Source organism: Bos indicus x Bos taurus, chromosome 29, assembly GCF_003369695.1.
Source record: "Bos indicus x Bos taurus breed Angus x Brahman F1 hybrid chromosome 29, Bos_hybrid_MaternalHap_v2.0, whole genome shotgun sequence".
NCBI lineage: Eukaryota > Metazoa > Chordata > Mammalia > Artiodactyla > Bovidae > Bos > Bos indicus x Bos taurus.
In genome coordinates, this window is record NC_040104.1 from 41,608,622 (window position 1) to 41,622,466 (window position 13,845).

A 13,845-nucleotide genomic window follows, 5' to 3' on the forward strand; every position below is an offset into this window, starting at 1 on the left:
TTTCGAAAAAAGTACCAATTTTACAATTAAAAATTCATTTTGGAATAAACTGAGGAAATTATTTTCCTGAGACAGAAAATTCCAACTTAATTTTTAAGAAATTTTTCTATTTCTGAAAATAAAACTGATAGAAAAAAATACAGATGTATCTAAAAAGTGCATAGTTCATCTGGCTGAACATTCTAATTGTATAATTATTTAATCACTTAGCATGTGTAGTCAGGTATAAAATTCTTTTCTCCAAACTGTTCAATGAATAACTATATCTCAATGAATTTTAAGGCAGCTTTAAGTAATAACTAAGACAATATTATTTATCAATGACACAAGATAAGAAATAAAGCGTTATTAAATGATAGAAATATTTACCCAACAGGTTAATAATTCCTTCATTGTATGCTGCAAACAGTCTAATGGCATCTTTGAACAGGAGCATGAAGGCAGCATTTATTACCCCATTTGTAAGTTCGTTGCTATTAACCTGGAAAAAAAAAACACATTAGCTAATGTTCTGTTCTAAAATGACAATGACTTCCTTCAAAGTAAAATACAATGAATTCAAACACTTAGGCGTAGGACAGAAAAAGACATTTATCTCTAGCAATCAGAGTCACAGCCATACAGTGCAAAAATATTAATCGAAGAATTCAGATTTATTTAAAAGCCACAACACAAACCCTATAACACTGAATTTAGTTCAGAAATAAGTCAGTGAGAACAAAAGTACCCTTCAACTCTTGAAATTCTTAGGCTACATCTCAGAAGTATTTTAAGTTCATTTCAACATTAAATACTTCTAATTACAAAATAAAGCCCATTTCTAAGTTCACTTCAGTCATGAAGAATTTACTGAATGTTTCTAAATAAAAAAAAAATTTATTAAATGGCTACTATAATCACCAAAGAACTGAATTAAGCTAGGTAGAAAATATTTTTTTAAAAGAAATAATTTTCCCAATATTACAAACAAACTGAACTTCAAAATGGTTATAATATTCTACCTCATATGGTTACAGGAGAATTAACTGACATACTCATGTAGAGTCTGATGCAGTATTTTACACATAAATGTTCAATATTTATTTTTTCTTAAACTTTTTATTTTGTATTGGGTATATCTGATTAACAATGTTGTGCTTGTTTCAAATGAAAAGAAAAGGGACTCACCCATATATATACATGTATCCAATGATCAATATTATTAGTGACTCATGTTTTAATAAAACAAAAAAAGCAGTTGTCTACCAAGATATATGAGAAATACCTTTAGCTTAACAAGAAAATAATCAAAAGGATAGAACAAGTTACTTAAGTTCCTTTTAAGATAACTGTGGTGGTGGTGGTTCAGTTGCTAAGTTGTGTTGGCTCTTATGACCCCATGGACTCTAGCCTATCAGGCTCTCATTCCATAGATTGTCCAGGCAAGAATACTAGACTGGGTTGCCATCTAGACAACTAAGTACATGATAATTAACTTGTTAGGTAAAGAAAAATATAAGCTGAATGGTAAGCAACAAATTGGTAAATATTTTCAGAATATCTGACAAGATCAATCTGCATTATAGAGAGAATTCTATAAGACAATTCACAAAATAAAAAATACATATAGCTAATAATGTGAAAAGAAGTTCAACTTCACCAATACGCAAATTAAAAGAATCAAATTAAATTACTGAACTATCCTCTCTTGACTACCAGACTAGTAGGTATCAAGACAGTCAAAACCAAGGTATTACTCTACACCAATAAGAACAAAGAAAAACAGGTACCTATTGACTAGTGACTGGCTCACCCCTTTTGGAGTATAATTTGGCAATATTTATTAAAAACTTAAATGTTTATGGCCTTTGACCATCTAATTCTTTGTCTAGGGCATTAATTCTATATAAATAGGCTTACAAATGTATGCTGCTGCTAAGTCGCTTCAGTTGTGTCCGACTCTGTGTGACCCCATAGACGGCAGCCCACCAGGCTCCCCCGTCCCTGGGATTCTCCAGGCAAGAACACCGGAGTGGGTTGCCATTTCCTTCTCCAATGCATGAAAGTGAAAAGTGAAAGTGAAGTCGCTCAGTCGTGTCTGACTCTTAGCGACCCCATGGACTGCAGCCTACCAGGCTCCTCCATCCATGGGATTTTCCAGCCAAGAGTACTGGAGTAGGGTGCCATTGTCTTCTCCGTATAAATGTATAGATACACTATTATCTAATACACACATGGAGTATCTAGTATCCCTCCCTTCTGTTTTTTCCTCCCATTTTCTGAACTAAAAAACCAAATGCCCTAAACATTTATCAACAAGTAACGTGTTAGTCGCTCAGCTGTGTCCAACTCTTTGCAACCCCATGGACTGTAGCCCGCCACACTCCTCTGTCCATGGGATTTTCCAGGCAAGAATACTGGAGTGGATTGCCATTTCCTTCTCCAGCAGATTTTCCCAGCCCAGGGATTGAAGCCAGGTCTCCTGCATTGCAGGCGGGTTCTTTACCATCTGAGCCATCTGGAAAGCAATAAATTATTACATACAACACAGTATAATACATTGAAAAGAACATGCAATTTTATAAAGATATCCACAATAAATCAAGTGGAAAAAAAAATCATGGTTGGATGTTTTCTCTATAAAAATCAAAATTAAGTTTAGCAGTCACATTAATCCCCTGTCTTCTGGACTAGGAGCCAGCAAACTAGGGGCGTGACTCAGTACTTCAGACTGTGCAGGCCACAGGATCTGTCACAACTTCTTGGCCCCATTATTACCACAAAGAAAGCAGCCATGTAACCAATGAGCCTGTTCTAAAACCACTATTGTGGACACTGAAATATAAATTTCATATACTTTTCACCTATTTAAAAAATTCTTTTATTACTAGCAACCATTCAAAAATGTGAAAATACCCCTTTTCTATTATTTGCAACCATTTAAAAATGTTCTCAGTTCACAAGCCACATAAAAAAACAGTAGCTTGAGAATCTGCTCTAGTCTCTAAAGTACCTATGGGATGCATTTACTCAATGTTTATTGAACACTATCTATGTGCCACACAGTACTGACAACAGGGACACTGCAGAGAAAAGCAAAGCTGGTCCCTGGCCTCCAGAAGTTAAAGATTATCAAGTAACAGCACAGCATTAAAGGAAAATCAATTTCAGCATAAAACTGTCACAGTTTCAATCACTAACTTACACTTACAAGGTCTAAAATAAAATATCTTAAGCTAGATGCACCAAAAAAGACGACTTGAAAATGCTAACACCCAACATCAGTTCAGTTCAGTTCAGTCGGTCAGTCATGTCCGACTCTTTGCGACCCCATGAAGTGCATCATGCCAGGCCTCCCTGTCCATCACCAACTCCTGGAGTTCACTCAGACTCACGTCCATCGAGTCAGTGATGCCATCCAGCCATCTCATCCTCTGTTGTCCCCTTCTCCTCCTGCCCCCAATCCCTCCCAGCATCAGAGTCCTTTCCAGTGAGTCAACTCTTCCCACGAGGTGGCCAAAGTACTGGAGTTTCAGCTTTAGCATCATTCCTTCCAACACCCAACATACTACAAACAAATAACAAAGCTAGAAACTCAGTTCAAGTAGCAGTCATTAAAACAAAAATCCCAGGGAAAACAGAGTCCTTGGGCAATAGCTATACGATACATTGTTACAAGTATATTTGAATTTCCCTTTATTTCTTAATAACTGTCATGCTTTGAGTTCTGCAAAGTGGACAAAAAGTGAAATCTTAAGACAGTCATAAGGAAAATTTTTGTACATTTTTAACATCTAAAAACCATTATCAAAAAAAGCAGATTTTCACATCAATCTCTTCACCTCTCCATCACTTTCTTCAGCTTCAGTTGAGTTCAGTTCAGTCGCTCAGTCGTGTCCAACTCTTTGCGACCCCATGAATCGCAGCACGCCAGGGCTCCCTGTTCATCACCATCTCCCGGAGTTCACCCAAACTCACGTCCATCAAGTCGATGATGCCATCCAGCCATCTCATCCTCTGTTTTCCCCTTCTCCTTCTGCCCCCAATCCCTCCCAGTATCACAGTCTTTTCCAATGAGTCAACTCTTCACATGAGGTGGCCAAAGTACTGGAGTTTCAGCTTTAGCATCAGTCCTTCCAAAGAAATCCCAGGGCTGATCTCCTTCAGAATGGACTGGTTGGATGTCCCTGCAGTCCAAGGGACTCTCAAGAGTCTTCTCCAACACCACAGTTCAAAAGCATCAATTCTTCGGCACTCAGCTTTCTTCACAGTCCAACTCTCACATCCATACATGACCACTGGAAAAACCACAGCCTTGACTAGACAGCCCTTTGTTGGCAGAGTAATATCTCTGCTTTTCAATATGCTATCTAGGTTGGTCATAACTTTCCTTCCAAGGAGTAAGCGTCTTTTAATTTCATGGCTGCAGTCACCATCTGCAGTGATTTTGGAGCCCCCAAAAATAAAGGCTGACACTGTTTCCCCATCTATTTCCCATAAAGTGATGGGACCAGATGCCATGATCTTAGTTTTCTGAATGTTGAGTTTTAAGCCAACTTTTTCACTCTCCACTTTCACTTTCATCAAGAGGCTTTTGAGTTCCTCTTCACTTTCTGCCATAAGGGTGGTATCATATGCATATCTGAGGTGATTGATATTTCTCCCGACAATCTTGATTCCAGCTTGTGCTTCTTCCAGCCCAGCATTTCTCGTGATATACTCTGCATAGAAGTTAAATAAGCAGGGGGACAATATACAGCCTTGACATACTCCTTTTCCTATTTGGAACCAGTGTGTTGTTCCATGTCCAGTTCTAACTGTTGCTTCCTGACCTGCATACAGATTTCTCAAGAGGCGAGAAATGGTATTTCTCAGGTGGTCGGTATTCCCATCTCTTTCAGAATTTTCCACAGTTGATTGTGATCCACACAGTCAAAGGCTTTGGCATAGTCAATAAAGCAGAAATAGATGTTTTTCTGGAACTCTCTTGCTTTTTCCATGATCCAGCGGATGTTGGCAATTTGATCTCTGGTTCCTCTGCCTTTTCTAAAACCAGCTTGAACATCAGGAAGTTCACGGTTCACATATTGCTGAAGCCTGGCTTGGAGAATTTTGAGCATTACTTTTCTAGCGTGTGAGATGAGTGCACTTATGCGGTAGTTTGAGCATTCTTTGGCATTGCCTTTCTTTGGGATTGGAATGAAAACTGACCTTTTCCAGTCCTGTGGCCACTGCTGAGTTTTCCAAATTTGCTGGCATATTGAGTGCAGCACTTTCACAGCATCATCTTTCAGAATTTAAATAGCTCAACTGGAATTCCATCACCTCCACTAGCTTTGTTTGTAGTGATGCTTTCTAAGGCCCACTTGACTTCACATTCCAGGATGTCTGGCTCTAGGTCAGTGATCACATCATCGTGATTATCTGGGTCGTGCAGATCTTTTTTGTACAGTTCTTCTATGTATTCCTGCCACCTCTTCTTAATATCTTCTGCTTCTATTAGGTCCATACCATTTCTGTCCTTTTTCAAGCTCATCTTTGCATGAAATGTTCCCTTGGTATCTCTAATTTTCTTGAAGAGATCTCCAGTCTTTCCCATTCTGTTGTGTTCCTCTATTTCTTTGCATTGGTCGCTGAGGAAGGCTTTCTTATCTCTTGCTGTTCTTTGGAACTCTGCATTCAGATGCTTATATCTTTCCTTTTCTCCTTTGCTTTTCGCTTCTCTTCCTTTCACAGCTATTTGTAAGGCCTCCCCAGACAGCCATTTTGCTTTTTTGCATTTCTTTTCCATGGGGATGGTCTTGATCCCTGTCTCCCCTACAATGTCACGAACCTCCATCCATAGTTCACAGGCACTCTATCTATCAGATCTAGTCCCTTAAATCCATTTCTGACTTCCACTGTATAATCATAAGGGATTTGATTTAGGTCATATCTGAATGGTCTAGTGGTTTTCCCTACTTTCTTCAATTTAAGTCTGAATTTGGCAATAAAGAGTTCATGATTTGAGCCACAGTCAGCTCCTGGTCTTGTTTTTGCTGACTGTATAGAGCTTCTCCATCTTTGGCTGCAAAGAATATAATCAATCTGATTTCGGTGTTGACCATCTGGTGATGTCCATGTGTAGAGTCTTCTCTTGTGTTGTTGGAAAAGGGTGTTTGCTATGACCAGTGCATTTTCTTGGCAAAACTCTATTAGTCTTTGCCCTGCTTCATTCTGTATTCCAAGGCCAAATTTGCCTGTTACTCCAGGTGTTTCTTGACTTCCTACTTTTGCATTCCAGTCCCCTATGATGAAAAGGACATCTTTTTTCGGTGTTAGTTCTAAAAGGTCTTGTAGGTCTTCACAGAACCGTTCAACTTCAGCTTCTTCAGCGTTACTGGTTGGGGCATAGACTTGGATTACTGTGATACTGAATGGTTTGCCTTGGAAACGAACAGAGATCATTCTGTTGTTTTTGAGATTGCATTCAAGTACTGCATTTCAGACTCTTTTGTTGACCATAATGGCTACTCCATTTCTTCTGAGGGATTCCTGCCCACAGTAGTAGATATAATGGTTATCTGAGTTATGTTCACCCATTCCAGTCCATTTTAGTTCACTGATTCCTAGAATGTCGACGTTCACTCTTGCCATCTCCTGTTTGACCACTTCCAATTTGCCTTTATTCATGGACCTAACATTCCAGGTTCCTATGCAATATTGCTCTTTACAGCACTGGACCTTGTTTCTATCACCAGTCACATCCACAAATGGGTATTGTTTTTGCTTTGGCTCTATCCCTTCCTTCTTTCTGGAGTTGTTTGTCCACTGATCTCCAGTAGCATATTGGGCCCCTACTAACCTGGGGAGTTCCTCTTTCAGTATCCTATCATTTTGCCTTTTCATACTGTTCATGGGGTTCTCAAGGCAAGAATACTGAAGTGGTTTGCCATTCCCTTCTCCAGTGGACCACATTCTGTCAGATCTCTCCACCATGACTCACCCATCTTGGGTGGCCCCGTGGGCATGGCTTAGTTTCATTGAGTTAGACAAGGCTGTGGTCCTAGTGTGATTAGACTGACTAGTTTTCTGTGAGTATGGTTTCAGTGTGTCTGCCCTCTGATGCCCTCTTGCAACACCTACCGTCTTACTTGGGTTTCTTTGGCTTGTATACCCTATAATATAGCGGGGATTATGGAAGCACCACCAAAGAAATCAGAGTAAATCTTAAGCAATTATTAAAATATAAAGTAATCTGATTTGGGGCTACATTTACAGAAAATCCTTAGCCAAATAGGATAATAGTGTGAAAAAATTAGTCTATGACAACTTGAGATAAAAAAAATCTAATTAAAATGATGAAATTTTTAAAATACCCAATTACAAAAGCATTTATGTAATCAACTTACATTAAAATCAAGAAGGGCATCCATTTGATTCTGAATAATTGGTACAGTTTTTAGGAGTTTTTCTGTGTTCATGGTTCTCATAACTCCATCAGCCCTGTTTAAGGAAAAAAACAATTGAGTTTGTTATTAAATCTATATTTCAAATTCCCAACTGGTTCTCTATTTAAACAGAGAACAAGTTGTTACCAAACTTCACACGTTTTTATGTCATTATTGAACCTGAAACCTCAAGTAGAAATCATATAGAAAAACAAAAACAGAAAATATCGTATGTCCAATATTAAAGTGCTCATTTCAAACTAAAAAGATGTAAAACATGAGACATAAAAATAAAAGCTTACAATATATAACCAGGTTTATACTATATTTTTCACATGAGGAAATCATCTGATGCTCACACTACTCATTCATCTAAAGGGCATTTCCCTCAAATCACTAAAGAGGACACAGCACTTGAATACAAGTCTTGGCAAGTACCACTTTATTTAAAGTAGTTTACTTGTGCTCAAATCAAAATTATTTTAGGGATTCCTTGGTGGTCCAGTAGTTAAGAATCCTCCTTGTAATGCAGGGAATGCTGATTGGTACCCTGGTCTGGGAAGATCCCACTTGCCACTGGGCAACTAAGCCCCTGTGCCAAAACGGCTGAGCTTGCGCTCTGGAGCCTGTGAGCTGCAACTACTGAACCCAAGTGCAGCAGCTACTAACGCCTCGGGCCCTGGAGCCAGCGCTCCTCAACGAGAGGGATCACCGGAACAAGAAGCCCGTGCCCCACAACAAAGAGGAGCCTCTGCTCTCCACAACGAAAGAAACCTGTGCACAGCAACAAAGGCCCAGCATAGCCATAAATAAAACATGAAGTTATATACTCAAATATATACAATTAAAAAAAAAATTATTACAATATAAAGGACAGTTTTACCAAGTCATTCTAATCGGGCCATTGAAATAAGTGATGCTTAAGAGAAATTGTTTTTAATAAAATATTCTGTTACATATTTCCAAAGAAAGATAAATATCAGCAGTACCAAATAAATTAGAATTTTATGAAACTGACACCAAAAACATTAAATAAGAGGCAATAGAGTTAACACACACAACTAACACCAATATGTTTACTATAGACCAGGCTTCTGTCTTATGGGCTTGGTGTATGTTTTTCAAATTTTCAGAAAAATCCTGCAGGTGGTCTTGTCCCATCTTATAGACAATGAAATTTTAGGTTCATTGAGGTTATGAGAGTATCTAACGTCAGAAAACAAATTGATTTTAGGGTCAGTGTGTATGTAAACCCAAGTGTATAAGACTCTAAAGCAGAGCTTTTCATAAACTTCTGGTAGAGGAACAAGGCCCTTTCAAAAAAATGTATGGATGTTCCCTCATTTGCAAATGATCCATACTTAGAAATAGCTGTTCTACCCTAAGCTATCTCTTAAAACACAACTCCAGATACCAGAAAAACAATTAAGCTATGAAAAGCAAAAACAGTTCTTTGCAGGACAAGAGTTTAAAGAACAAACATTGGACTGCCTTATGTAGGCAGCTGTTGACCAGTTTTAGTCCAACAACCCTCGCAAATAAGATGTGTTAACTCATACATACCCATGTCCTCACTGACTGGTACCAGCTTCAGGGGTTTGGGATGAGGACCTCACCCCCTCTTTGCAGCCCTTTCTTTATCCCCACACATGTCACACTCCCTGTTTTATCAGTCACTGTTGGTCCCTTTAGTTCTCCCTCCCTCTCCTTGCTAAGTGATTTTTTGACCTTCTGGTCACTTCCCCTGTATCATCAAAGACTTCAACATTGGCTCAGTTTTTCTCAGTTAATTTCAACATCTTACATGCACAATCAATCCAACATCTTGATCTCAAAGGCCCTTAACCACATCCCCTATTCTCACAGTCATGTCCTGACCGTCAGTTCAGTTCAGTTCAGTCGCTCAGTCGTGTCCGACTCTTTGCAACCCCATGAACTGCAGCACGCCAGGCCTCCCTGTCCATCACCATCTCCCGGAGTTCACTCAAACTCACGTCCATTGAGCCGGTGATGCCATCCAACCATCTCATCCTCTGTTGTCCCCTTTTCCTCCTGCCCCCAATTCCTCCCAGCATTAGAGTCTTTTCCAATGAGTCAACTCTTCGCATGAAGTGGCCAAAGTACTGGAGTTTCAGCTTTAGCATCATTCTTTCCAAAGGACACCCAGGGCTAATCTCCTTTAGGATGGACTGGTTGGATCCCCTTGCAGTCCAAGGGACTCTCAAGAGTCTTCTCCAACACCACAGTTCAAAAGCATCAATTCTTCGGTGCTCAGCTTTCTTCACAGTCCAACTCTAGCATCCATACATGACCACTGGAAAAACCATAGCCTGGACTAGATGGACCTTTCTGCCTGCCAAGAAACCACATTATCCCTAGCCCCCATTACCACTCCCTTACCCTCAAATGTAAGAAAAAGCCAAGATTCAGACACCTCATCCTGACAAATCACCTTTTCACTTTCTAGCTACCTTGGTCAAGTGTCCCATGACAAAAACTATTTGACTTCATCATAAACTCCAATGTATCAACCCTACCACTACCCATATTGATCCCTTCTAGTTTTCCCTTCTTTCATCTAGCTCATAATTCCAAAGATAAGTATTATCATGCCCTTGCAAATACCCTTCACCCTCTTGCACCTCTCCTTCCCTTGCACTCTTCTGGCAAATCCACAATTTTCATTCATTATTCAACGTACTCTAGTGTAAGCTCCACTTTTACCTCTATGTTGCCTCTCCAGTGGATACTAGGCCAACATTACTTGACTAGACTTCTCAGCAGCATTCAAACTTTTTCCTCCTTCTTGTAGTTCTCTACTCTCTTAGCATCCCTGATACCCGTCACTCCTTGTTTTCTTCCTACCACACCATTACTTTTTCAGTCTCTTTCCTTGTCTCCTCATCCTCTACTCATTCTCTAAAATAAATGCTGTGTATCTCAAGATGTTTCTGGGCCCTCCCCTCTCATTCTACACTTATTCCCTAGGATACTGTCATTCCCCAGGCAGAAATTACCAAACCGCCACTTATACACCCAGACCAGAACTCTCAAAGGTCCTAGTTAGTACTGTCAAATTGCCTACTTGATATCTTAACTTAGAAAAATCACAGATATCTAAAAACTAGTATTTCCAAAATTAATTTCTTAATTTTTAACCACTACCCTATGTTGCTTCCAAAAACCTTACCAGTAAAAGGTGCCATCTCCCCAATGGTTTAGGACAGAAACAATGGGAACATTTTTTATTCTTCTCTCTCTCACTAGCCTCCACATCATTTCTTCCCAGAGAACTTTAAATTTCTCAATTAAGAAAAAGCCAAACAGTTATCACAAGCTACGTCAGCAACTGACTTCAAAAAACTCAATTCACAAACCCAAATGCTCAAATATGATTCAAACCAAATGCATGACAATTCATACTCCATGCAGAACACAAGTATTTATTACTTCTATAATCAAGTGTAATTAAATTCATATACTTCCCAAATGTAAGAGCAATGAATTAAAGGCTGATCATCCATACTCTTACTCACAGACAATATCTGGATTATTCTTTCTTTTGCTAGTTACTAACAATGTCTTACCACTTCAAATTGTACCAATTTAGAATTCAAGATATTCTACACGGCAAGTTAACACTATCAAAAAAATGAAATGCTAAACAAAAAGAAAATGAAGGGACCAATGTTTAACACAACCAACTAAAAAAGATACATTAATGGGCAATTTACTGGATCCATTTTTCATAGAACCATTTAATGTACTATTTAGAAACTCATCTAATAATCCTTTCAAAAACTATTAACCATCTACTATGTTTAGACACTGTGGAAAGTCCTGAAAATAAGAATCTGAGACTGTACTGTTTTCATGGATGAGAGTGTCATAAAAAATCTAACAGAAAAAAAGGCTTCCTCAAAAAAATATTTGAGTGAAACCTTGAAGAATGACTAAGAACTTGCCAGAATAACAAAAAAGGGGCTAAAGTAAGTGTATTTAAGTGAAAAGTCATTTAACCAAGTACATGCATGCTGAGTCGCTTCAGTAGTGCCCAACTCTGTGTGACCCTATGGATTATGGCATGCCAGGCTTCTCTGTTTATGGGATACACCAGTCAAGAATACTGGAGTGGACTGCCATGTCCTTCTCCAGGGGATCTTCCTGAGCCAGGGATTGAACCCACAACTCTTATGTCTCTTGCATTGGCAGGTGGGTTCTTTATCACTAGCGTCACTTGGGAAGCCCACTTAACCATACAGGGTAATGATTCATTTTGATTTTTGAATATCCCATATTTCTATTAGAAATTGTAGTTAATCTCCATCTCACTTTTTTAATATCAAGATATATTCTAAATGAATGTTAAGATTTAAATAAAAATACTGAATCCATAAAAATATCCAATGAAAACATAGTCAATTGATCACTTCGGGGTAGAAAACCCCACTCGAATTTGCTTAAAAGACCGTAGCCATAAAAACAAAGACAACAATTTTTATCACATAGATTTTTAAAAAATTTTAATAAATGCTAAAAAAAAGGGAGGGGGGGGGCAGTATTTATAACCTGTGACAATTTATTTTCCCAATAAATCCAAAAGCTTGTCAGTTTGTCATGTGCTAATAAGCATTATATACAATAAATCATTTAATTCTCACAAAGATCCTAATAGATAAATGCTATTAACATCACCATTCTACAAATGAAACAATATTTACAAAACTTTGCAGTGGCACAGGGGACATGGGTTCAATCCCTGGTCCGGGAAGATCCCACATGATATGGAGCAACGAAGCCCATGGGCCACAACTACCGAGCCTATGTGCTACAACTAACGCAGCCCATGCATGCCAGGGCCTGAGAGCCACAACCACTGAGTACGCGTGCTCAACCACTGAAGCCCGCACACCTAGAGCTGCGCTCCACAGCAAGAGACGCCACTGCAATGAGAAGCCTGCACTGCAACAGAGAGTAGCCCCACTTACTGCAAGCAGAGAATGCCACACACAGCATCGAAGACCCAGTGCAACCAACAATAACAATAAATAAAATTTAAGAAATTCACAGATGAATTAACTTGAAGCTTAAGTTAACGCTCTCCAACTGTGCCACACCATACTACTATGGTACAAATGGGCTATACGTATGCCAGCACATTAATCCCAAACCCTTCTCATGTAGTCCTTCTCATGTAGTCTCATGTAGTCCTTTCCATGTAACATACTGTCCTGTAAAAATAGCATCAGTTTGTGTGGCATGATGTGGAAAAAGTTAGCCAATTGATGGATATGTAATAAAAGATATTTTTTCTTAGGAAATAGGCACTGAAATGTTAAGAGCTATAAACTGTAAAACGGCATGAGGTATATGAGCACTTGTCTAATCATCGCCCAGAAAGGGTTCAGCAGGGCAAAGTCTGGATGGCTCCTTCCAGCTTGGTTTATAGATTGTGTGATGTCCTTTGAGTTGCTCCCTCTTGACAACTGAACTCGCAGTGTGATAACCTAGTGATTGCACTGTTTTCATCAGTCACATTTTTACAAATAGGTAGACTCATTCATCAGAGAAGGTAATGGCATCCCACTCCAGTACTCTTGCCTGGAAAATCCCATGAACGGAGGAGCCTGGTAGGCTGCAGTCCATGGGGTCACAAAGAGTCGGACACGACTGAGCCACTTCCCTTCCCCTATATATAATCCACTCTCAAATGGGTCAAACAAAAAAGTAAACAAACACATACACAAAGAATAAATGTTAAAAATTGATGAATCTGAGTGAAGTGTATAGGAGCTATCTGTATTGTTCCTGCAGCATTTCAGGAAGTGAATTATTTCAAATAAAATTATTTTTTAAAAGTTAGCAAGCTGGCTGAAGTATCTTACTAAAATCCCTCATCTAATTGGAGTAAAGCTAGAAATCCAACCTAAATTCATCTGACTAAACTGCCAGTAAGCTTTTAAGACAGAAGAATTTTAAAAGTCCTATGGAGAAATGGGCAAAGGATACTAAAAAGCAATTAACAAAGCAAGAGTGGTATTTTTACAAAGAGAGAAAGAGGCTCAATATCACCATTTAAAAGTTAGTCAATCAACTAACAAAATACCTAATGAGATACATTTTCATGATGATGGAAGAATATAGTGAAAGAGGTACTTATAACTATATTTAACTCAATAATTTGGTACCACTTTTATACAGGGCAATTTGGTGTTTTCTATTAAAATGGTAGTCAAAGTAGTCAAAGTCACTCAGTTGTGTCCGACTCTTGCGACCCGATGGACTGCAGCCCACAAGGTTCCTCTGTCCATGGGATTCTCCAGGCAAGAATACTGGAGTGGGTTGCCATTTCCTTCTCCAATTAAAATGGTACATGTATATATATATTGTTTGACTTGTCAATTCTAAGAATTTATTCTACAGGAAATTTCACTTA

At 38.8% G+C, this 13,845-nt stretch overlaps 1 protein-coding gene across 17 annotated transcripts in view; it reads right to left on the minus strand.

Moving 5' to 3' along the window:
* The window catches only part of PICALM (phosphatidylinositol binding clathrin assembly protein), a 101,547-nt gene that overhangs the window by 46,516 nt on the left and 41,186 nt on the right, over window positions 1–13,845 (minus strand). For all 17 annotated transcript variants that reach the window (XM_027531893.1, XM_027531895.1, XM_027531891.1 and 14 more), the window contains exons 5-6: window positions 7,371–7,464; window positions 370–481 (exon numbers count right to left, since the gene is read on the minus strand). In XM_027531893.1, the coding sequence (XP_027387694.1) occupies window positions 370–481; window positions 7,371–7,464 (206 nt within the window). The remainder of the gene's footprint in view (window positions 1–369; window positions 482–7,370; window positions 7,465–13,845) is intronic.